The sequence below is a fragment of the Lutra lutra genome, chromosome 1, assembly GCF_902655055.1.
Source record: "Lutra lutra chromosome 1, mLutLut1.2, whole genome shotgun sequence".
In the NCBI taxonomy this organism is placed as follows: Eukaryota; Metazoa; Chordata; class Mammalia; order Carnivora; family Mustelidae; genus Lutra; species Lutra lutra.
Window position 1 is genome coordinate 155,443,022 of NC_062278.1, and position 25,017 is coordinate 155,468,038.

Here is a 25,017-nt window from a genome sequence, read left to right on the forward strand (position 1 = left end):
TGTGATTTTTCCCAAAGGCCAGTTCTGGCTAGCTCGGGCTTTGCCTCTGGCCCAGCTGCATGCGGAGGGCTGGTAAGGCAGGGCCTGGGCTGGGAGCACTGCCCTCCAAGGGAGTCCCTCCGGTGTGTACTCTAGCCCAGCAAACCTGTTCCTTAGCTTGAGGTCATGTTTTATTTCCGAAGCTGGGGGGGTGAGGATAGAACCTCAGAGCTGGTGGGGTGACATGTATTTCTCGTCGTAAGAGCCTTGGCCGCGGAGCCGCAGGGTGCAGGCCTTCTCACCGAGCATGCCTTCCACCACCAGTGTGGATTCATACAGCATGCTGCTCCTGTGCAGGTGAGGGTCACTCGCTGAGGTTAGGAAGGGGGCCCGGGCCTGTGGGAAGGCTGGGAGAGGCTGGTACCTGGCAGTGAAGAAAACTTGGAGGGTGACGGTATTTGGGGGCCCGTTGACCAGTCGTGCCTCCAGCAGCCCGCTATTTGGAGATACCTTGAATGCCGCAGCATCCTTGTCTGGCTCCTGCTGGCCTGCCCCAAGGGAAGGGAGCACACAAGAGCATAGGCAGCTCCGTGCGCCGCCCCAGAGAGCCCCCCCCCCCCCCGCCCCATAGCTCAGGTGTGCCCTTCTGGTCCAGCTCAGTGCCACAGGGTAAGTCTACCCTGGGATCACTTGGTGGCCATGGGGCACCCTGGGTGGTGCCAGCCTGCAGGGGACATAGTGGACAGGTACAGCCTACCCATCAGCACAGCCCAGTAGCTCCGACAGCCACTCAGATTCATGAGGTAGACCTCCTGGACCCGTCCCTGGTTCACAAAGCAGGTCCCGAAGTCCACCCAGCTGGTGGAAAGCTGCAGCTCGGGCACGGCCACCCTGGCCCTCAGGGGCACCACCTGGGGGACAGAGCCTGGAATGTAGGGCCCTCGTCCCCTCTGTCCCGGCTCCAGGCCAGGGTCTCAGGGATGCCGGGCCCTGCTGACCCCAAGTCTTGAAGCTTCGGAGGAGCACACGGGCAGCGCCACATTAAGTGGAAGGGGGCTGGCACCGGCATGTAAAACCAGGGCTGGTGGGGGTCTGCGCCGATAAGGGGTCCCGAAGACACTATCTGCTCTCCCTCCACCCCACGTCCCCTGCCCTGATCAAGCCCTGTGGTTTCTGCTCCCTGGTTAGGCCGCCCTCCCCCTCTGCCCCCATCCCCTGAGGGCCCAAGACCCAGCCCTCTGCTCCTCCTGGGCTCTGGGCCATCTCACCTCTTTCCTTGGCCTTGGGCCCCAACTGTGCGCTCACCTGCCCAAGCTGCCGGGGGTCGCCCCACATCTGCCTCAGGCACTGCCATACACACCTCATCACATCAGCCTTCCCCACCCCCAACCCCCGAGCCCCAGCAGCCACCCAAGGACCAGGCTGGAGGGCCTGCCTGGTCACAAACGGATTCTTCCTCCGGCCTCCCTAGACTCCACCCCTTAGGCTATTCCTTTCTGTTTCTCCCCTGGACTTTCCAGCTGGGAGGCTTCATAGGCTGCATACCTCCTCCAGGAAGCCTTCCCTATTTCCCACCCTCCAGCACCTCACCTGGTTCTGTGCTGAGACAGGTAAGGAAGGATGACCCTCCTCTCTCCAGGGAAAGGCCTCTTCTGGGGCAGACCAGGCCCTCGAGGCGAGGGCTGGGGCTCTTCCAGGGCAGACCAGGCCCTCGGGGCGAGGGCTGGGGCTCCTCACTTCTGAAGACCCGGTGGGGTCTGTCCCCCTCTGACCCAGGAGAGTGGAGTCGGGCCCATTTCTGTCCTCTCGGACATGGGGCACCCAGGACTGACCTGAGTGGTCTGGTTGGCATGCTCCAGGAGCAGGTTCTGAGTGAACACCATCTCCTTCTCCCCGCTGGCACGCTGCTGAATGTCCACCCCAGGCAGCATCTGGTCAGCCGGCAGCTTCTGATAGGAGAGCAGCTCCAGGGACAGCGAGAAGGACACGTTCACCTGAGCCACATGAGCCAGCTGGTCACCCGAGGCTGCCGGAGGCAGGCGGCAGCTTCCCCTCCCCAGGGAGCTCTGGCCTCCTTCCCTCCATGGCCCCCACTGCCCAGCAAGGCCCCAGTTCGGCACCTGCCCACACCCAGCCCAAGGGCCGACCCAGACTGAGCCAGCCCTGCCCGGCCGGCAGCCCAGTGCCACTGTCTGGGGCATTCGATCCACAGACATGGTGCCCTACTCTGTGCCCAGCACCCGGTAGTCCTGGGGACAGGGCCCTGCCTGCCCTCAGGAGCAGGACATTTACCCCTTGGCAAACTACCCTTTACCTCTTGGCATGACCAGGGCTGTGGGTGTGGGATGAAGAGTGGGGAGACATGGAAACTGAGGAGGGGCAGCAACAGGGCGTTGGAGGCTGGCTGGTCAGGGAGGGGCCGTGGAGCAGAATGCCCGGGCTCTGCTTGGGCACAGGGTTGGGTGCAACGGCATTTGCCGAGATCAGATGCTCCTGCCAAGAGTGGTGGCTCAGGCATGGGCAGGACTGGATGAGGAGGACAGTGGAAAAATGAATTTGGGCTAGAACTCTGATCAGGGCCAGATGCCTGGGTCAGCACATGGAGGGTGAGAAGTCCTACCGTTACAAAATGTCCTCTGAGAGACCAGGGGCTCCTAGAGGCATTTTAGAGGGACCTTTACTCGGTGACAGCCTGTGGTTTCATGGGTGCCCTGTTGGGACAGGACCTCTGGCTGTGCTTCGGGGCTGCCTCAGTTTACCTTTGAAGAAGGGAGCCAAGGCTAAGTGAGCCCAGGGTTCCCTTCCTCCTCTCTTCTGTAGCAGTTGCCCCCTCCGTGATGAGGTCTGGGGTGGAGGGTTGGGGGGTCTGTCACCTAGCACAGCACCTAGCACATGGCAGGCACTCAGCACACCTGCACGGAAGTACATGGTTTGGAAGAGCGGATATGACCGCTCACGGAAGCTCTGGAGGCGGATGCCATGAGAGCGTGCAGTGTCTGGACACTGACATGGACAAGTGCGGGATGGCAGTGTGCACACGTCTGTCTACACATGTGCATGTGTGTGCGAAGAAGGTGACCTCCGGCCTGGGTGACGGCCTGCAGAACCCCCACTGACCAGCATGTTCTCCTTCGGGTAGAGCACCAGCTGCTTGCTGGCTGCGGCTTGCTCTTCCTCGCCGCCCCTCGACCAGCCAGGAGCGCTGCGGCTGCGGCTGGCCCCTTCCTGAGAAACGGAGAAGGGCCTGGAGACCAGGAGCTGGAAGTACTGCGGGATTTCAGTGGTGTTACTCAGCTTCACATGGTGGGTGGTCACCAGTTCACTCAGCACCTGGGGAGCCACAGAGGTGGGGAGGCTGGGCTGCACTTCTACCCTCCAGGAGCCTGTAGCTCTGGGGTGGAAGCACCCCCCGGGGGAGGAGGACCCGGACTGTCAGAGGGTTCACAGGGACCTCTGAGGCCCAAGTGGACTGGCAGGGCCAGGGAGGACAGCACACTCACCCCAGTACAAGGCTGCTCCGGGATGAGGTCGCTGGCCTGGTGCCAGAACTCCACACCGCCCCCGTAGTCCAGCTCCATGCTTAGCCTGCCAACAAGGAGCAGGGCTGGGCTCTGGGGGCCTCCTGGCTGTCCCACTGTGCTCCCTGGGCCCCGGCCAGCCTTTGCCTGGGCTCTCCTGCTGGCTTCTCCCTCCCATGCCTGTCCTCTTGCTCCCAGAGTGCAGGTGCTCCCCACAAGGGGATCACGGGAGGCCCCAGCCACTCACTGTGCGGGCCTCACGTAGCTACACAGGTCCAGCCTCAGTGGTCCTGCTGCAAAGTCCTGCAGGCGACGCCTCCTCCCTGGAAGCTCTCTTTCCACCTGTGGGGCCCAAGCCTGATTATGGGCCGTACCTGAGCTGAGGGGCAGCATGCCGGCTGGAAGAGGGGGTGGCCGTGGCCCCATCCTGGGCATGGAGGGCTCACCTCATTGTCCAAGCTCATGAAGCCCAGGGCATAGCCAACACATTCCACCTTGTGCAGGACATCAGGGCCCAGGACCATTGGTGTGAAGGAGATGCAGATGGTGCTGCTGCCCGCTGCAGGGACCACCTGACACGGACAGTAGCCTCAGTGCTCCTCCTGCCCACGGAGCTGGTGCTGCTGCCCCCCTGTGCGGCAGCCGCCCCCGCCGACTCACCACCTGCTTGGGGCTGATGCAGTACAGGTGGTCAGCGGGCACCCCATCATGCTCCCGCAGAATGACTGAGATGAGCTTCTGTGAGACCCTGTTGCTGACACAGGAGCTGTCCTCGGCCTGTCATCAGGGAGTTGTCGGGGCTCGCACAGGCTCAAGGCTCACTGGCCCCAGCTCAGCTGCCATCCCATCCCACCCCTCCACCCCTGCTCACAGTCTGGGCGGCTTCGTGGCTGGAGTCCGAAGTGTTGGAGGGGCTTGGGGACAAGAAGGGGCTGCTGCTCTCAGGGGTCTCTGGGCACAAGAGGTCATTCCCAGCTTGGTCCCGCAGTGGGAAAGGTGGCCCATAAAACACCAGCAGCTCCACCAGCCGGTCTTCCCTGCCTTCCGGCATGTAGGTCTCCCAGTCTAGGCGGATGTCTGCAGGAGGGAGGGGGAGGGCTGAGGAAGGGGCAGGCGAATCTTCCCTGGACCCCTGCCCTGCTACCCCTACTGGTGCCTATTCTCCCATACTCAGGATGGAGTGAGGTCTCACCTTCTCCCTAATGCCACTTCAGGCAATTCTTGTTTTGAGAATAGACCACAGGCTGCGTCAGGGGCTCCGTCAGCCCCACCCTAAGGATTGCAGCAAGCAGACCCTCCCATCCAAATGCGCTGCCCCAGGTCCTTGGGGCTCTCCCCACAGCCTCCCCAGGCACTCCAGCCCCTCTCCCTGCCTTCTCCCCTCCATCAGCTCCCACTGCACTCACTTCCTTCCCCAGCTGGGCTCATCTAGATGCCACCATGTCAACCGCCATCTTGCCAGGATTCTCATCCCTCCCTACCCCCAGCCTTCCACCCACCTGGCAAAGCCTAACCCTGGAGAACTGAACTGACCCTTGGCCCCACTGTCACGCCTTCCCTGTTCTCTGATACCTGAGCTGCCTCCTGGGCACGGGGCTGCTGGGCACTGGGCTGCTGCCTGCAGCTCCCCTCCCCAAAGCCCCCACATCAAGAAGGCCCTGAAGTCCCATCGCAACACCCCCATTGCTTGGCGGGTATCTCAGCTATCCCCCTTTCCCTCCCACCTCCGTCGGCTTCCACCCCCTCTCAGGGGCCAGGCATGCTCAGTCTCCCCACCTTGAACAGTTTCCCTCCACCAGACAACCTTTCCAAACCACCTCTGTCCCTCCACAGCACACTTGTAGGACCCTGTCCACCATCGCCTCCCCCACTCTGCTCTCAGCCACTCCCCAGCTAACATCTGACTCATGGCTAGCCCTGCGGGAGACCTGGCGAACAGGCTTACGCTCCTGAGCTCGTATTTCTTCAAGTTATTACCTTGGCACCTGCCTCTTATACCCACCAAATCCCCCTCACCAAGGCCACCAGTGACCTCCACCCTCCCACCGAAGTTCAGTAAAGACAGAGAAATGGAGTGTGATGATGAGTCCCGAGGACAAGAAGGGAACCACCAAAACAAAAGAAGGTAGAAGGGAAATTCCAAATTAAACAAAAGGAAAATGGCACCAAGTCACAACAAACAAAAGAAAGTAGAAAATGTAAAATCATGAAATAAGTATGTAGACTATTCCTATTAAAAGCTAATGTCAGGTTGGGCTTTTTAAAAGCTCAGCTCTCCATTGTTTACAAAGAAACATATCAAAATGATAAAGGGTAAAAACGGCAAAGGCAAAGATGATTCAGTTCTCAAATGCATCTAACAGCTAAGAAGTAAAACTGCTGGAAACACCAGATCTTTCTTTTTAAGCCTGTATTTTTAAGTAACTTCTACACCCAGTACGGGCCTCGAACTTACAACCCCGAGATCAAGAGGCACAGGCTCTACCGCCTGAGCTAACCAGGTACCCCTGGAAATGCCAGGGGATCTTGAAAAAGCCAATTCGAGCAGTGAATTCAGTGCCCCTTTCCTAACTGGCCCGACTCCATGGATAGACAAAGCAGGGACTCCGTGGACAGACAGAGCAGGAGGGCTGGCATTCCCCTGCTGCATATTCTTTACAGGCACCAAGGAGCTTAGAGCTGCTCGGGCCCTGCCCCTGAAGACTGGCTCAGCCCCTCATGGCCCAGCCTCGGGATGCCTGGAACCCTGGTCCACCTCCAGACCGCCAAAGCTTTTCCTACAGCCCGGATACCCTCCATACGCTTCCCCAGGCCCAGCTGGTTCATCCTGCCTCCTGGACGCAGCCAGGATGCCCCCTGTGCGGTCCTCCAGCAGTCCCCCTCAATGCACTCAACCTGACCACGGCACCCCCACCAGCACAGTAGTGAGCTGTCCTGTTCCCTCTGGGTCCCCAGCAACTTGTACAGCACCTAGCTATGGCTCAGGTAGTGCGGGCTGAAGGGACGAGAAAGGTGTCGCCCACCAGTATCTGTCCTTGTGCAAAGTGAACCTGATGAAAGCAGGGCACCTGTGCCCCACAGACACTGGGGGATCCCAGGGGTGAGCAAAGGCGCATCCTGTCCTAGGGCATGGAAGCGGCTATCTCTGACAACCCCCAACTAGCAGGTCACTCCCCACCTTGGCCCTCAGGGGTCTCCCTCAGTAACCACAGGCCACCTGGACTCCTGGGTTAGAGGGTCATCAGCCTCCCCCCAGTGCCATCGTCCTCCAGCCTGGCCCACCACATGGCACGACATGTCATGAGAGCCCCAGTTTTCTCTCAAAAGCCTCTCACCACAGGGGCTGGAGTTATTCAAGCGAAGGATCCGGGTGACTGTGTCCCCTCCAGAGACCTGGGTGCCGAACCTGGAGGCAAGAGACTAGGCTCAGCGCCACCACAGCAGGCACACACAGCGTAAGCAGGGCTGGAACTGGGGCCTAGCACGGAGAAGGCCCGCAGCGGTGGTGGATCCTGAAGTCACGGAGACCTAGGGCTGGAGGCCTTCCCGTGCAGCGCCCAGCGAGTGTGACCCAGGACTGCTCAGTGCCTTGGTAGCACCTGCTCCCTGCTCCGCACCTCCCGACAGATCCCCACTCGTGGTATGTGGGGCCCAGGGTCTGGCACGGCCCTCAGGCCACCCTGACCACTGGCTACTTCTCTCCCCAACTCCCCCAAGCCCTGTGCAGACAGAAGCCATGGCCTCAGAGGCCTCTCCCTTCCTGGGCAGCCCTGTCCTGGGGCTTTCTTGCTGGGTGGTGCCATGAAGCCTTGGGCCCCTTGGAGAGCAACAAGGTCAGCATGTGCAGCCAGGGTGATGGCCAGAGGGTCTCAAGGGTTGGGTGATGAGGCTGGTGCGGTCACCTGATGACTGGTTCCTTCTGTAGCTGGTCAGTGGTATAGTAGGTGGTCCTTTGAGAGCTGATGGGGCAGCCCACCACTGCCATGTGCACTGGGATGACTGCTGGTGGCAAGTCCCCCACCTGCAAATGCACACCAATCCTGGATCCCTCTTGTCCCCTGCCCTGGCTCCCCATTCCCCTCCCGCTCAAGGCCATCCCTCCAACTGAACAACAGACAGAGTTCACCCCTCCGCACTGAACTAGGAACTCCTTGTTGGATCATCCGTTCTTATTTGTCCCCATCCAGAGGGACCCCACAGGAACCCATGCACAGCAGGTGCCCCCTTCAGGCTAAATGAGTGAGTGAAGGGCCAATGGGAGAATGAGTGACTGGACCAAGGGCTAGGTGACATGTGGCTCTGGGAGGCTGTTACTGCTTTGCCACACTCACGCTCCTTCAGGTCTCGAGTCCTGGCCCAAGTAGGCAGCCTATCAGATTCCTCTGCCCTCCTCAGTGTGCCCAGCCTCAGGGGACCCCGTGGGAAAAGTTATGAAATGTTCTGCTCCCGAGAACCCCTCCCGCCGGAATCCCTGTGGTTGCTATGGATGCGAATGCCCATCCCAAGCTCACGGGCATTGTCCTCCAACCAGGACAGATCCAAGAGGCTGAGGGCCTGGAGCTGGGGGAGGGAGAGGCTGAAGGTGAGGCCGGGCTCAGGCTTACCGTGCAGATGAGGTTGTCCCAGTACTCGCCCCACATGTTCGCATAGCCTGTGATGTCGATGCTTAGCTGCTGGTGTGCCCCCAGCATGCCCTGAGAAATGTGGGGAAAGAAGGCAGCTCCTTTCCCATGAGACAACATGTTTTCCATAAAATCTGGGTGATAACCAGGAATGGGATTCAGGACTCCAGGGCAAGAAGGAGGTCCAAAACCTCAGGAGTTAGCAAAGCACTATACCAGACAAGCCAGTCCATAGCCCAGGCCCTCCTCCTGGGAGGCCAGTATCCAGCAGGCAGCCTCCCTCACCTCTCAGGGGCCAGGACCCCATGGGAGCCCACCCTTCTGAGTCAACACCCATTCCAAATCCAAACCAGACCCTGTCCATGGGCTGTATGTCCTAGCCAGGAGATGGCCCCATTCAAAAAAGGGTGTCCCATCAGGCAGGGGGCCATGGCCATCTCAGAGATCTTGCTAGAAAAGACACTGACATGGGGTCTGTGACCAGGGTCCCCTCCCTGCAGCAGGTGGCCCAGCCCCTGAAAAGGCCCCAGGAAACCCTGCTCTGGCCCACCATGGGGCTCTTACTCAGCTGCTCTCGCTTGGCCAACTGTTCTCGAATCCGAGACGTCTTCAGCAGGGCAGGGGGCATGTCGGGACTTCACCAGACAGGGCACAGAAAGAGCAGCAAGCCATCAGGGCTGTTCCCCAGAGCTGAGCCATGCCTCCCAGCAACTAGCATCCTACCAGGCGCCCAGTGGAGGAAGGCGGCTTGGCCTGCTCCTCCCAGGGAAGAAGTTAGGTCTGTTCACCTCCCTCTCTGGTCTTGGCATCTGCTATACCCCCACCACCCAAAGCCCTGCGGCTATAGGCCACCTGCCAGCCCAGGGACTGCCTTCCAAGAAACACAGAAGGGCGCTGTGGTAGAGACCTCTTACCCCCAGGCTCTGTCCTGCTGACCCTGGATACCAACCAAGCCCAGACTCATCTCTTGCCCAGCCTTCTGCAAAAGGCCCTGTTTCTGGTCTTTCCTGCTGACATCTGTCCAGCATCGAGTATCCACTAACTTTACTGGACTGGGAAAGTTAATGGCTTACAAACCACGAGTGGCTCCCCACCATCCATGGCAGTGGTTTTGAAGTTGGGCTCTCCTGCCTTAGGGGACGGAGCGGTGAGGGGTTTGCTCTGGTGTGCTGGTAAACTGCCAATTTCTATGCATAAAACCTTCCCCAGGCTGACGTCCAGCTACAGATTTGCAGAATGCCTCACTGTGACATCTCTGACTTCATGGCTCCGTCGGCTGCCAGGAACTTCTCCCTCACCTCTGGCCTGAACTGCCTCATCTACCAGGAGCCCCCTCCAGTCCCCCACCACAACCCCAGCATCTCCCGAAGTTCCCCGCAGAGTCTGGGAGATGGGTGCTGGGAGCTGTTTCTCTACATTTCTACATGTATCCTTGTGAAAACAAACCTTTCTCACTCCTCACACCAAACAGCCTCGGGCCGCCTGAGCTACACAGATGCTTAACGGCAACCCTGCCAGTCCCCATGCTCCCTGGGGACTGCCCCTGAGAGAAACCAGACTTACAGGCTGGCCTTCTGGGTCAGGCTGTTCTGGGGACTCCCGAAGTACTCAAACTGGAGGGTGAAAGGTGTCTGGATCGGGGAGTGGTTGGTCAGGATGAGCCGGCAGCTCACGCGGGTCCTCAGAGGCACCGTCGAGCCGAAGTCAAGGTGGAGCTCCTCCAGGCGGTCTGGACACAGCTCTGTGCTGGGCACACTGCCCCAGGCCCAGGGCACTAGTTACATGCCACTCTCAGGCCTGCCCAGAGAGCCCACTGGGATGGGAGTGTGAGAGCCGCCTACACACTAGGTTTCGCCCTTGGACTGCCTCCTGCGAAGCTGCTGGCCCACAGACACATCCTTCTTGTCAGCTCATGACACCAGGAGGGGCCTCAACCACAAACCCTCTCTGACCAGGGGTGACTGGCCTTGTGTGGGAGAGCCCAAGCTGCCTACAGCCCTGTCCCCTGCATCTCCCACCAGCCTGGACGCCATGTCTCCAGGTGTGTGGGGAAAGACCACACAGAGGGCAGGGTTTGGGTAGAGAGACCTGCTCCAGAGAGGTCGGGGGGCGGGGGGTGGCACAATAATACTGTGGCGCTTTCTTGGCCACAGGAGTCAGCTGGGAGTAGGTGCTGGTCCTCTGTGTGGTGCTTCAACCCTCGGGCCCTGGCCCCAGCCCTGGGTTCACCTGCTGTCAGAGTCCTCCATAGAGATGGCAATAGCCACTTGCAGTCCCTGGGGCTTCCCAGAAATGCCCAGAACCAGTGGCTCCTTCATGCCTGACACGGTACAAGGGAAGGCCAGATCAGTCAGCTCTTCCTATAAGAAAGCGGACCAAGGGCACATCACTACCCGTAAGTGCCGGGACTGAGCCCCAGATGGTCTTGCCTAGAAGAGGTGGTTGCTGTGGGGCCCTCAGCACAAAGGCCTTGACCTCTGTCTAGTCTCCACTCTGTGAAAGGGCTCCCCAGTCCCTCCAGTGAGCCACCATTCACAGGTCCAGCCTGACATTCCACACCTTCCTCAGGGCTCCTGGCTGAGTCTGCTCCAAATATCTGTGCATAGCCTCATGAAGGGAGACCCTCTAGGCGGGCCTCTGGAGAAGCCACACACTTATTCTGATGAAGCTGTTCCCACAGAAATCAAGCCCATCCCAAGTGAGGTCTGTTCCATGTCTGTGTCCATCTGCCTATCATCCTAGTGCTCAGATTCAGCTGAGAAAGAAAGTCCACCATCTCTGGGTTTGCCAGGGAGAAATGGGACTGGGTCTGCAAGCCTCTGCAAGGAAGAAGTCTCTCTTCTCACCAGAACCACAAACAGCCAGCAACCCCCAACCAAGTCCTGAGCACATTCTGCCCCGAGGGCCTTCCTGTGGGCCATGCCAGGGAGTAGCTGTGCCCTTCTTCTGAGAAGGTGGCCACTGGCTAACCTCTCCCAGTAGCACCCAGCACAGGGCCTGCTGTGAGCAGCAGCTCTGCTCTGCATCTCTGGGCAAATTGGAAAGGTGGGCCCACCTACAGCTGCAGAAGAGGGGAAGGGTAAAGCTGGTGCCAAAGGCTGGACGTGGCCAGTGGGTTTGAGAGCTCGTTCAGGCCTACTTCAGGCTTCCGGACTTTGTATCCCTAGAGAGCAGGCCTAACAGGAATGGGGAACCCAGGCACAAAGGCAAGAAATCTCTTGCCCTCTTACAGGAGTGGGGTTTGAGGCGGACCTCCCTGCTGGCACATAGTTCCGGGGAACCTTCGTAGTCCCTCAGGCCTCCTCCCCACCTTACTCACCTGGGTATGTGCAGTCAACTCCAGGTTGAGCTGGCGCTCCTCACTGGGACCCAGCGTGCCCCGTCTAGGGGAGATCTTTGCCGTGCAGACGCTTGCTTGGCGCCCTAGCAGCTGGCAGACATAGGGCCTCTTGTCACATACTAGATTCCCAGCATGGACCTGGGGTCCAGACAGTGCTTAGTCCTGGGGCACATTCTGGTGGAGGCTGGCAGTCTGGGGGCCCACGGCAGGGCCAGAAAGGGCTGTTTGCTCACTGTTCCCTTCGCCTCCCTTCCCCAACCATGGGCAGACTTCCCACCTGTCAGGAGTTGCCTGGACTAAGCTAGCTGCCCTGGAGGCCTAGAGTGATGGTGAGCAGAAGGCAGCTGCCTTGTAGGCACAGGACACGGCCCCACCTCCCACAGCATGCAAAGGAAGCTCCACGTGTGGTGCCTAGCGGGGCTCACAACAGTGTGGGGACCAGGCATGGGCTATGCTGGCTGGAAGCCCTGGCTGTGTGCTCCAGAGACTCCTTCTCAGGGAGGGAACTGGAATTCCCTGGAGGCAGGGCAAGGAAAAACCAGACCAGATGTGCTGCTCCTTCAAGGAACCCAGCATGTCGGATCACCATGGGGCAAGGGGCAGGCTTGGGGAGAGAAGTGAGACTCTGTTCTGGGGAGCACCTAGGGGGCAACTGCAGGCAAGGCCCGCTCCACATGGGCCTCTAGTGCTGAGGACTGCAGACCCGGTGCTCAACAGTGCAAGTTCACTCACCTTGCCCCAGTGGAACCGGGTAGGCAGGAGTGTGCCATTGATGATTGTGATGGTTGTCTTGGTAGGCACGCCCAGGTAGAGGTTCGTGACTTCCATGTGGCTGCTTTGCAGGTACACGTGGGGCTCCTGTACTTCAGCATACACAGGAAGATAACTGGAACACAAGGAAGTAACAAGTATACTAGTTAGAGAAGAAGAAATAAAACCATCCCTATTGGCAGATGACATGATGGTCTATGTGGAAAATCCCAAGAAGATTGTATTTTAAAAACTTCTTAAAAAACAAAAACAACAACAACTATAACAACCTCCCACAATTAATGAGTCAGGTGTTAGGGTAGGGAGCCGACCACCCCCCAATCAGACAGAGAACACTCTCGATAATGCAAGTCACACAGCGAGGTTTATTTCCAGCTAGCTGGGGTCCAAGTATCCGCCCGGCACAGCGGGTTTCAACAAGGACCCCGAGCGCTCAAAGCCAAGGGTTTATATAGCATTTTCAAGGCACTTTTTCATAGCTACATACAGATCTTGCGCCCCACTTCGACAGCTTAACTTTGTTTAACCTTTTGCCACCCCAGCGTCACCCTGGCGCCATCCTGGCGGGTAAGTGAGATTTAGGTTTAGAAGAAATTTAACTTTATTTACATTTTCTTCTGCCTCAGCCTCCCTCAGTTTTGTGGTGGGGAGGGCGACCTTAGGCCTCCAGGAACTGAGCCATTTGTCTCTGGAAATTGGGCCACTGAAGAGATGGCCTTTTTGTTGTAAATCACCAGGACATTTGCAAACCAAGGGAGACTCCTGTCTTGCAGGATTGTGATCTCTGCAAGTTAACTATTTGTTTTTCTTTAACATTTGGTCCCTGTGGCACCATCGTCTAACCGCCCTGGTGGTATATGATTAAGTTGTTTTTTCAGGTGTTAGCTACTTTCTCTTGTCTCAAGTCACGTGCGCCCTGTGGGCTGGTTAGGGACACTCAGTAAAATGGCTTCCCCGCCTTCAGGATGGCCATTCTTCTGCTAACCCACTCTTACAGAGCAAGGTGCCGGCTTTTGCTTTGCCAAGATGGTTGTACTTATGTCAGGGCTAGACTCGAGGCGGGTACAGCCTTGTTTTTCTTGGCCTCCACACCTGGAGCTGATTTCGGGGACTTGTGTTTAAGTCCCCCGGGGGAAGGGGAGCAGGGACAGTAAAATAGGTCCTTACACAGGAAAGTTATGAGGTTCAAATTCACATTTTTTATATGCTAACCATGAACATGTGGACATAGGAATTAAAAATACAATGTTATTTATGATTGCTCAGAAAAACTGAAATACTTAGATGTAAATCTAATAAAACCTATACAAGATTTATATGCTGACAACTACAAAATGCAGATGAAATTAATCAAAGATTTAATAAAAGGAGAGACGAACTATATTCATGGATTAGAAGACTCAACATAGTAGGGATGTCAATTCTCCACAAATTAATCTATAGGTTTAACATAATTTTAGGAAAAATCCCAGAAAGGATTTTTGTAAATATAGACAAGCTCATTATAAAATTTATATGGAAAGACAAAGGACATAGAATAACTAAAGCAATTTTTTAAAAGAAGAATAAAATAAGAAATTGCTGTATTAGGTGTTAAGACTTTATGGCTACAGTAATCAAGTTAGTGAACCATTGGTGGTGAGATACACACACAGACCAACGGAACAATATAGAAAATCTAGATATACATCCACTCCAATCCTTCACAAACTATTAAATGACAGAGAAGGGGAGTGAATACTTCCAGACTCATTCCAAAATGTATTACTCTTGTAACAAAACCAGACAAAGACATCACAAAATACCACCGACCAATATCTCTTATGGCTACAGATACAAAAATCCTCAACATAATACCAGGAACCCCAATCCAGCAACATATAAAAAGGATCATACACTGACCAAACGGGATTTTTTTAAAAGAATGCAAGGTTGGTTTTAACATCCAAAAGCCGGTGTAAAACACCATGCCGAGGCACACAAAGGACAAAAAGGACATGAACATTTCAATAGATGCTGAAAAAAACCTTCAAGGAAGTCTAACGTTCTTTCAATAGAAAAACAATCAGCAAACCAGGCATAGGAGGGAACTTCCTCAACCTGATAAAGGACATCTACAAAAAGCCAAGAGCTAACATCATACATAACAGTGAAAGATTGAGTGCTTTCTTTTTAAGATGGGGAACAAGACAAGAATGTCTACTTCTGCCTCTTTTATTCAACACTGTACTGGAGTATTAGGTCCATTAAGCAGGAAAAAGAAATTAAAAACATCCAGATTGGACAAGAAGAAGTAAAATTATCTCTATATATGGATGACACAATCTTCTATTTAGAGAACTAACTAAAATAATAATGAATTCAGCAAGGTTGCATGATACAAGATGAACAAAAATATTTTTATTTCTATAAAGTAGCAATGAATATTCCATAAAACGAAATTAAGAAAACCAGTCTATTTCTAAAAGCACCAAAAACGATACGTAAGAATAACCTTAACAAAAGAAGTAGAAGATTTATACACTGAAAATGCCAAAACATCATCAAAAGAAAAAAGACCTAAATAAATGGAAAGACATTTCATGTTCACAGATAAGAAGACTTTTAATACGGTTAAGGTGAAAACATTCCCCAAACTGACCAACAGATCCAGTACACTCCCTATTAAAATTCCAGCTGGCTATTTGCCATAAGTGATAAGCTGATCCTAGAACTCCTATGAAAATTCTGAGGACCCAAAATAGCCAAAACAATCTTGAAAAAGAAAAAGTTGAAGAATTCATATTTCCTGATCCAAAACTTACTACAAAGCCACAATAATCAAGAAAATGTGGTACTACCATAAGAATAATTATATAGATCAATGGAACAGAATTGACAAGCCATAAATAAATCTTCACGTGTATAGTCAATTGATGTTTTTTAAGATTTTATTTTTTTTTAAGCAATCTCTACACCCAGAGTGGGGCTCAAATTTACAACCCTGAGATCAAGAGTCACGTGATCCACTGAATGAGCCAGCCAGGGGCCCCTGACTGATTTTGACAAGGGTGCCAAGACAAGTCAGTGGGTAAAGAATAGTGTTCTTAAAAAATGGTGCTAAGGGGCACCTGGGTGGCTCAGTCAGTTGAGCGTCTGACTCCTGATTTAGGCTCAGATCATGATGTCAGGGTCCTGGGATCAAGCTCAACAGCTGGGCTCTCTGCTCAGTTGGGAGTCTGCTTCTCCCTCTGCCTGCTACCCCTCCCCCTGCTCTCACACTCACTCTCTCCCAAATACATAAATCTTTTTTTCTTTTTTTAAAAATGGTGCTGGCACAACCAGTTATCTGCATAGAAAAGAATGAAGCTGGATCCCTTCCTCATACCATACACAAAAATTAACTCAAAACAGATCAGAGACCTAAATGCATGAGCCCAAACTACAAAACTCCTAGAAGAAAATCTTTGTGACATGAGATCAGGCAATGATTTATTATTTTTTTAAAGATTTAAAAATTTTTGTTTTTAAAGATTTTATTTCTTTATTTGACAAACAGAAAGAGCACAAGCAGGGGAAGCAGCAGGCAGTGGGAGAGGGAGAAGCAGACTCCCCAATGAGCAGGAAGCCCTACACGGGGCTCAATCCTAGGAATCCCTGGTTCATGACCTGAGCTGAAGGCAGAGGCTTAACAGACTGAGCCACCCAGGTGCCCCAAGGCAATGGTTTTTTAGATATGACCTCAAAAGCACAAGCTACAAAAGATAAAAATGAAGTGGACTTCATAGAAATTAAGAATTTTTAGGCTTTGCAGTATATCATCAAGAAAGTGAAACGATATTCCTCAGAATGGGAGAAAATATTTGAAAATCATATACCTAGTAAGAGGTTCATATCTAGAATATATGAAGAACACTTACAACTCCGTAATAAAAAAAGACAACCCTATTTTTTAAAAGTGGGCAAAAATCCCCAGAGACAGTTCTCCAAAAAAGACATACAAAGGGCCAATAAGCACATGAAAGGTGCATCAGGAAAAAAAAAATCAACCAAATCCTCAATGAAATGTCACTTCACACATTGGGACAGCTACCATGAACAGATCATGAGGATGTGGATAGACAGGCCAACAGGGTGGAGAAGGCGGGAGGCTGGGTCAGAATTGGCCATGGTTACACCTGCACCATTATATAATACCCTGTGCCGTTTGTGGAAAACTGTAAATAAAGAAGTCATATGATGCTGTTCTAATGAGAAAGAAAAAGAAGGGTGGCTGTGATCAGATTAGCTAATGACACAGAGAACAGACTATTTAAACTCCCTGGAGGGCTCCCCTAACAGCAGAACGGGGCGCCTCCCCGGCAGGAGAGTTCCGTGGGGAAAGGGCCGAGGACTTAACTCAAGGCTGCCCGGAGGTGAGCATGGCCAGTTCAGGGCCCATCCTGCAGGAACCCTGGGCCTCTCAGCTATCACCGGGGAAAAGAGCCACAGAGCTCCACTTCATTCCTATTTACGGATAAAGGAATGCAAAGATTCAGGTCGCTGGCCAGCGTGGGTTGCCTCTACTGCTTCTCTTGGCTGCCTTCCCCAACAGTGGTCCATCCTCCTCCCGGGTTCAGGTCGCTGGGTACTGACGGCGCTCACGCACACTCGGCTCCCTAGAAGAGGAGTGCTTTCCACACCTACACCCACTTCCTCAGAAATGAGACCACCAGCTGCTCGTGTAAGTCTCCTTCCTCTCACACTCCAGACCCCGAGTGGGCAGCTGAGGTTTACTTACTGTACAAGAAAACCCACCAAGTGAAGGTGAAGGATCCCAACAGCAACATGAGGAAACAAAGATGAGTTTCCTTGCGGGGGGGATCTGAGATGCTGTTGCATCCATAAGACAATGACAATGACATATGGCTCTAAAAAAGGAACAATCTGAGAACAGAAAAGCTTGAAATTTAAAAATGTGACTGCCACAAGGAGGGCATCCACCCAACACTGAATGAGCACCCGGCAAGGCCAAGGACACTCCCTGAACAAGGAGCACAAACCCTGAGAGATAGGAGGAAAATGGTTCAGTTCCTGACGTACAGATCCAGCAAACCTGTGGTGGGCTATAGCCTTTATTGTCTGGTGAACTTTCCCACCAGGCCGACCCTCCCACTCTGGCACAGGCATGGGGGGAGAGGAGGCACGTGACCCAAAGAGGCCCAGTCAGAGCCGGAGAAAGCCGGTTTTATTTTTCTCGAAGGTTGTTAAGCTGGAAGGAAGTGTGTGAGCCTGAGCCCTAAGTGGCCCCCGCCCCCAGGGCATAGTGGCCAAGGGCCCTAGCCCTCAGGGGAGAGAAAGGCAAACAGAGAAGCAGAATTAGAGGTGGGGGAGGGGGGTGCAGGGGTGAGGGAAGTGGGTAGAGAACGAGAGAGAAGCAAAAGAACGGACCCAGGAAAAGACTGGAGCCCATGGATTCAGCAGGGCAGGAACGCCCAGTAACAGGAGCCAACAGCTTCCCAGTTTTGCTCAAGTTGGTTACATCTGTGTTTCCATTACTTACACCTGGAAACATTCTGATTCAGGCTGGGTCCTTGAAGAACAAGAGAGATGGGAAAGGAAATAGGCAGACTTAATAAAAGGCATTCTCCCAGAGGAGAAAGACTTAACCTTGGTATTTAAGGCCCACAAGATGCCACGTGGGACCAGTGAGATAGAGTCACACTGAAACCCATGCTGGGTAGAAATACATTCAAACCGAATGGACACAGGTGGTACTACCCCACCCCCAGCCATCAGGTGGTCACATTTAAAAGTCAGGTTCTATCTGTGGCTGTGAGAGTGTGTAGGGTAATGGGCAGTCTCCTGCACTGGAGGTGGAAGTATAAAATGACAGTCGTTTGGGAGGTAATTCAAGAGGATCCATGAAGATTTAAAATAAGCACTTCAGTGAAATACCAAATATATGCAGAAATGACTATTATTAACAGCATAAATATATATACAGTTTAAAGAATTACAAAAAGAGCGCCTGTGTACCACCCTTGCCCAGCTGAAGAATGAATATGATGCTTCAGAATAATTTAGGAAGGGATGAAGGATAGGAATGAAACAATATTTGTAGTGATATGATAATTACTGAAGGTAGGTGATGGGTACGTGGGGGCTCATTATACTGCTCTGCTTTTATGTATGTAAGAAATTGTCCACAAGAAAGAAAAAAAGGCAGGCAGGAAGGGAGGGAGGGAGGAAGAAAGAAAGGGAACAGCACCAAAAACCTTGGAGGTTTCCAGTGTGGGCCTCCCAGAAGACAGTGGTATTTGCTCATTTAGACACGTCACAATTTTTGGTGTCCGTTCTGCTGGCGAACCCTGGTTGTTTCCAGTTTTTCACGACTATGAACAATGGCAACGAGCATCCGCTGTGAGTGCTCGGCTCCCAGGGCATACGTGTGTGTTTCTCAGGGAGCACCACTCCGAGGGCTGATGCTGGGTCACAGGGAAAGCACAGTCTTCACTTTACTGGGTGACACAAAGTGCTGCTGTGATTATGCTTATTTCTAATCTTTCATCACACAAACTGGTAGGATACACCCTATAATATGACCAGTGGGTTTTCTCTGGGTCATGGAATTCCTTTTCTGTAATTTCCAAATCTGATAGAATAAACAGGTTTCACCACCTTTAAATTCTTTAATGACTCCAAATCCTTCATGGCATACAATATCCATACACTGTGAAGAGGCCTGGAGTGGGCTGTCCTGGCTGTACCCTCCCCGCCCCCTTACCTCCAGGCCCCGTTCACCACCTCCAGCTCCAGGACGGTCTGCAGCCGCTGACACTGCTTGGCCTCCAAGGTGATGGTCACTCTGCACTCCCCCAGAGGGTGAATCTGGCCACTTGAGGGCTCAATGTCGAAGGGAGACACCTGATGTGGAGGTCAATCCAGAAGAATGAGGAGAGAGGACACTTGGAATTACAGAACTGGCAGCTGGGTCGCCCCCAACCAGGGTCGCCCCCAAGCCGCCCTGGCTCTTCAAAGAGGTGCTAGGAGGCAGGACAAAGCAAACAGGGAGAGCAGGGCCCTCGGGATGAAGAGAATAAAGACCAAGTCTCTAAGTAAAGGAGAGGGTCCCCATGTCCTGGCCCAGATCTGAGAGGTAGAGGACAGAGGACATGCCCCCAAGGGGAAAGGGGAGACACACTAGGGCAGGCTCAGTGGCTCTGTGAGGTCTGCCCAGCCCCAGTGAGCACACATGGGTCAGGACCCTGAGGGCTCTAAGGAAGGCAAACCACCAAGTCACCAGATTGGGAGTAGGGCGATGCTTCCATGACTACCCCCCACCCACAGTTGCCCACTGCAGGCTTGAACCCCTTAGCCTCCATACCAGCCATAGGAAGGGAGAAGAGAAGGGCAAAAGCTTAGGAAGAAGAATGCACCTGGGAGGGGGGCTCTCTACCTCCCTCTTCTGGTCCCAGACCTGCAACTGGTCTGACTGAAGGGCCCCATGGTCACACTTGCCTAGTGAGGGTGTCACTGAACATGGAAAGGTCACACTGAGGAGGGATGCTCTCTCCTCTGTGGTCTCTTTGTTCCAGGAGACTGAGACAGTGAGTGCTAGGCCCTGCCTGGAGGGCAGCCTGCCCACATTGCAGAGGCCTGCCATCTTCCACCCCCTTCCTCCCACCCAGTCTGCCACGCTAGCCAAGGTCAGGTGCAGGCTTCCTGTCTTGGGCTCTGTGCTCTCATTTCCTCCCTGGCACTGGTGGGAGGGAGGAGCTGGCCTAATTCAGTAAAAGCAGCTCATGTGCTCAAGTCTGGGCCCCAAACTCTAGCAGTAAAGAAGAGCCCCTTTGCTTTTCTTGGTCTTTGTTCCTCACATGAATCTCCCCGGGAGTCCTGGGGGGATTCTGTAGGCCAGGACTACATCTCTGTGCCCCTGACCTGAGCACATCTAACAGACCCCAAATCCCAACATTATTTTTGAGAGCTCAGAAGAACAGAGTACAGAGAACTGTAGGACAGGATTCGTACCAGCCTCGATTAAGACATAAATCTTAACATACTATGAAATTGACGGTTACTTCAAGTATAAAAAAATTGTCATTCTTCACAGTGGGAAAAAAACGCAGAGGACCTGATGATTCCACCATCCACTAGCTGTGTGACCCTGGGGAAGTCACTATTCCTCTCTGTCTCTATCTAGTAAGGATCACAGCTGTGCTCTGTGCTCTGGGAAGTCCCAGAGTACTTAAGGAAGGGGACTAGGGTTGGGGGAAAAGGCAGGCTGGGGCAGCAGGCACCTAACAAGGGCATCTCTGGGTGGCCAGAGCAGTCGCACTTTATTCTCCATCTTGAGCTTCTGCCTAAGGTTTCATTTGAAGAAAAGCTTCCTGCCTAAAGATATTGATACCACCCTGTCCCTGTCCCCATCTTCCATGCTTCCCGAATCCAAGCAGGGAGACCAATGAGCCTGGACGGAAAGTGCAAAACTCCAACCCTGTGTAACAGGGCACTTGCCAGCGGTTCTTGGCAATGGTGTTGGTAATTTGAGACAAATGGTCCCAACTGCTAAGTTTCAGAGTGCCCAGAGGGAGAAATGAAGCCGTTGCCTAAGGAACAAGGCTGGTCAAGTGTAAAGGAAAAGTCTGGGAGAAAGGGAATGCCCACGGGCAGATCTGCGGCTACACCTGTCTTTCCTCAGCTTCTGAATGCGGAAGGAGGGAAGGGCAATGTTCTGTCCCTAGACGGTTGTGGGCAAGCAAGAGGGGGACCTTGGCAGGGAGTCGGAGGGAGGGTGCTTTCATCACACAGACCTGGTCAGAGCCTCACATGGGCAACAATGACCTAAGGCAGCTTCCAAGAAGCCACAGCTGCCCCGTGTATGAAGAGTGGGGGTGACCAGTGGTGACACACAGCTAGCCACAGGCAGGTAGGGAGTAACTGATATTTTGTGCCATTTGCTCTGGTTTTGTTACATCATATTTAGTGATGATAATGATTATATTTAATCACTTTTAGTATTCTCTAAGTTTATAGCTAAAAGGAAAGAGCTACTTCAGTGGAAATACATCTTGGATTCTCTTGTTTGGGGCCACAAGCCCAGGAGCAAGTGCCCCCTGGTGGCAGGTACTGGGACTGCGAGTACTGTCCCTGGGAGGTTGGGAGACTTGGGGGTGAGCCCTGAGGGCCTGACCCTCCCTGGAGACTGGGAGACTGGGGAGCTTCCAGCCCAGCTCAGCTGCCCATTTTCCTCCCAACTCAGGCTGCTCTGACAGAAGGAGAAACCCATGTCTTATTTCCACATCAGATAGATGGTGGAGAAAGGAACAGGAACATCCAGTTCAGGCTTAAGTTCTGCTGTCAAGGGTACCCCAGCTGCGTCAGAGATGGGGAGAACCGGTGACACTGCCAGGCTGGGGTGATCAGGCAGGCTTCTCCTTTCAGCCTCAATGCTCTGAATGTGCCAGGACAGGTGAATCAGCTGCCAGCGGCGGCAGCGGGAGAGGCAGCCCTGGAGCTGGTGGGCACCCGACTTACATCTTCGCCCCTCTCTTGGAGGCAGACCAGGCTCTCCTTCATGCACCACGTGGCCAGGAGCTGGCTGACATTCTGGATCTGGATGGAGTCCGTGGCTTTCTGCCCCAGGCGCAGCAAACCAAACTGAAGGGCTGAGACGCTGATGACAAGGGCAGGCCCCTGAGACACCCAGAGGGGCTTGTCACCAGGCCACCCTGGGAACAGACTCTGCACCCTACCCCTGCCACCCTGCAAGCCCTCCCAGCCGCACAGCAACCCGCCCCCCACCCACAGCACCACCTTAAAGGCTGCCTCAATGTGTAACACCACTGGCAAGGGTGAGTTTTGGATTTCACACAGCAGGTCCTGGCTTGTTGGCCCAGGGACACCTCCGGTAAAGCTCAACTCAAAATCCTCCACCTCGCTGGGCTCTGGAAGAGAGGGGGAAGTGAGCTGGAGAAAGGGAGGGGGATAGTTCCCCGCTGTGGCTGGGCCCAGAGGTGTGGCCTCTGCTGACTTCTCATCAGCGGGAGCTGATCCCAGAACCCCCTGGACCCCTGCACAGGCCACCGTCCTCTCTCAGGTCTCCCCCACAGCCGGCCCCAGGACGTCTCGCCTACACCCCCACCCCGCCCCCACCACTGTCCCTGCAGTACCTATGGTCCCCATGCAGGGCTCTACTTCAATGATGTGGCAGTCACTGATCTTTCCCCACAGGTATCTGATGGGGGACTTGCTGTTGTTCCACATCTGCAAGACACACCCCAATCCAGACTCCACAGGCACCGCCCCTGCACAAATCTGTACCCACCGAAGGACTGCAGGACTGTGGGCCTACAGTGGGTCCTCCCTACACCCTCCCAGCTAATTCTTGGCCATCCAACAGCACCCCCACCACACAGCAGGGTTTGTGGGTGCCGTATCCCATCAAAGACCCACGACCATAGGAATGGCCCCACAGCCCTATCATTCAGAGGATGCTGGGGAGCTGGTAAAATGACAGACATGCCCGGCCCACCACCTGTGCACACCAAATCAGGTTCAGGAGCCCTGGGGACAGTCTCATCCTCTGTGCAGAGGCTGCCACCCGCTCCTCCAGCCACATCCTCCCCATACTCACACCAAGTTCCGCACACTCTTGGCCAGCCTAGGCTGGGGGGAGACCATAGCCTACCTTAAAATTCTTCTTCACATTTGTGCCAATGTAGTTCTCCCCGGGGATGATGAGGGCATATGGTTCTAAGAGAACCTGGAAAGGTTCCACTGAGCCTTTCACCTCGATTTCCAGGACAATCACATCATCCATAGAGCAGGAGGAATCCTTCCGGTTTTCCAGATCCAAGCTGAACACAAACCCACCGTAAGCTAAGTGCCAACACAGCCTGGGAGCACAGCCCTTCCCTCTGTCCCTTATCTGTGGTCTTGTAAAAAGAAAGCACTCCCCTACCCGCAGCTCCTAAGTGCCCTCAAATCAGAGGCATGAGCCAACCAACCAGTGACAGTCCTGGGACAGGATGCCTTGACTGCTGCCTCCTGGGACTTGGCTGTGGTGGCGCCCAGCCTGGGGTCTCCACACGACGCTGACTGGAGACCCACCCTGATAGTCTGCCTGGGGAAGAGCTGGTGGAGATGCCCACAATGGGGCAGAGCCTCCCCTCCTCATTGGCCACCACCCAGGGCCCAGCAGTATGGCTGCCCTGGGCTAAGGCTAAGTGGAGCCCAGTGAGCCATTCCCTGCAGCTGAGCCCCTCTGGGCCAAGGTGCCAGGGCAAGGCAGAAGTGTTCCCCCATGTCAAAGCCTGCTGAGGTCAGGGGGCTCATTCACTCCTTGCCGTTGCCTTCCCCAGTATCCCCAAGGGGGAAGGCAGGCCCTGCGGCCCACCCTTCATATGGGGCCCTGTCCCCACTCACTTCACGGGCTCTGGGACTTCCTCTAGCACCATCTGGAGCACACTGTGAAAATCCCTGGGCTACAAGGCAAACACGGCACCTTGAAAACAAACTGCATTCCAACCAGGCTGCCCTAGAGAAGCCGGGAGCCATGGCAGGAATTCCTTCTCTCCCCTGGCCTAGCTGCCAGAGAGGCCTTCCAAAGAACATAGTGGTGCTCCCCTTCTGCCACACCCCCATCCTAGGAAGAGAGGGGTGGCCTGCCAGGATGGGAGGCAGGACTCAAGTGTGGGGGCTGCCGCAGTCCCGAGTCTGGTGTTCCTACCTCAGCTGGGACAGAGCGGACAAGAAGGACAGGCTCTTCAGACCCTGACATGGCCCATGGGCAGTGCCCTCGACTGTGGGAAGCACCAGGGTCTCCCAGAACAATAGGGCCGGGATGTCGGCTGGACAGGCCAGTCAGCTCTTAGGGGGCCCCAGAGCCCCCACTTCACACCCAGCTCTCGTTCCCCTCTTGAGTTACACACAGGGCCTCGCACAGGAGCCCACCACGTGAACCCAGCCCTTGGCTCCTACACCTCACTCTTCAGGGGAGGCGGGGGGCTGGGCAGATATGGTACTGTCACCAACACAGTGGAAACACGGAAGACACCAGAGCTGAGGAAACGAGCCCAGGGTCCCGAGGCGGATGAGGTGTGCGCACCATCAGGACCAGGCAGAAGAGGCCGCTTTGTCTTCCAGCCCCACTCTCAGCTAAGTCCCGGCCTTGGAGGATGCCAGGATCTCGTCAGGCTCAGCGGTGGCTTCAGCGTCACTAAAGAAGGATGGTGGTGGGGGGGGAGGGGGCGGGGGGTGGAAAGTACCATGGCCCCATCACGTGTGACTACCAGAATGGCATCATTCTTACCTCATGAGGAGAAAAGCTCAGGATGAACTCGTAGTCCGCGTGGGGGCTGAGAAGGCCCCTGTCGGGCAGGACAGAGAAGGCCGTCTCCCTGTCCGGGTGGTACTTGAGGCTTTCCAGGCTGTAGCTTTCCCCAGGCATCCGGGGCTGCAGGTTGGGCTTCATGATCTGCCAGTGGAAGGCCAGCTCCACGTGCCTGTGGGGGCCAGTGGAGCCATGTCCCCATCGTGCCAGGACCAGTCTCCTGACCCCCTGCCTGGCTGGGCCCTGCTCCAGGAGTGAGCAGAGAGGACCCAGGATCAGGAAGTGGGGGACCACGGGGGTCAGGGGGTCCACTGCAGTGGCCATGGTGACACAGGGAGAATGGTAAACACAAGGAACCCGGCTCTGTTTAACTGTAGATATCTGGAGACTTTTCTGCCATGGCTCCTACCACACGAGATTTCCAAAGGTTTGCTGCCTGGTGTCCCCACTCTACCACCCTCTGCCCCTCCAGCTGTGGCCTCCCAAGACAGC

At 54.6% G+C, this 25,017-nt stretch overlaps 1 protein-coding gene across 10 annotated transcripts in view; it reads right to left on the minus strand.

The window, feature by feature from the left end:
• Nucleotides 1-159: 159 nt before the first annotated feature.
• The window catches only part of DLEC1 (DLEC1 cilia and flagella associated protein), a 72,137-nt gene continuing 47,279 nt past the window's right edge, over nt 160-25,017 (minus strand). For 4 of the 10 annotated variants that reach the window (XM_047740537.1, XM_047740563.1, XM_047740530.1 and 1 more), the window contains 24 exons: nt 24,505-24,697; nt 23,619-23,677; nt 22,882-23,050; nt 22,364-22,457; nt 22,008-22,138; nt 21,729-21,887; nt 18,976-19,115; nt 12,192-12,345; nt 11,439-11,549; nt 10,349-10,479; nt 9,683-9,874; nt 8,684-8,754; nt 8,102-8,253; nt 7,400-7,518; nt 6,833-6,903; nt 4,369-4,574; nt 4,158-4,274; nt 3,944-4,069; nt 3,745-3,839; nt 3,480-3,564; nt 3,097-3,309; nt 1,812-1,973; nt 737-890; nt 160-527 (listed from right to left, as the gene is read on the minus strand). In XM_047740537.1, coding sequence (XP_047596493.1) covers nt 205-527; nt 737-890; nt 1,812-1,973; nt 3,097-3,309; nt 3,480-3,564; nt 3,745-3,839; nt 3,944-4,069; nt 4,158-4,274; nt 4,369-4,574; nt 6,833-6,903; nt 7,400-7,518; nt 8,102-8,253; nt 8,684-8,754; nt 9,683-9,874; nt 10,349-10,479; nt 11,439-11,549; nt 12,192-12,345; nt 18,976-19,115; nt 21,729-21,887; nt 22,008-22,138; nt 22,364-22,457; nt 22,882-23,050; nt 23,619-23,677; nt 24,505-24,697 — 3,427 coding nt within the window. In that variant the 3' untranslated portion in view covers nt 160-204. Of the gene's footprint in view, nt 528-736; nt 1,649-1,811; nt 1,974-3,096; nt 3,310-3,479; nt 3,565-3,744; nt 3,840-3,943; nt 4,070-4,157; nt 4,275-4,368; nt 4,575-6,832; nt 6,904-7,399; nt 7,519-8,101; nt 8,254-8,683; nt 8,755-9,682; nt 9,875-10,348; nt 10,480-11,438; nt 11,550-12,191; nt 12,346-18,975; nt 19,116-21,728; nt 21,888-22,007; nt 22,139-22,363; nt 22,458-22,881; nt 23,051-23,618; nt 23,678-24,504; nt 24,698-25,017 lie in introns of those variants that run through there. The other 6 variants (XM_047740552.1, XM_047740545.1, XM_047740581.1 and 3 more) reach the window with 6 other exon arrangements.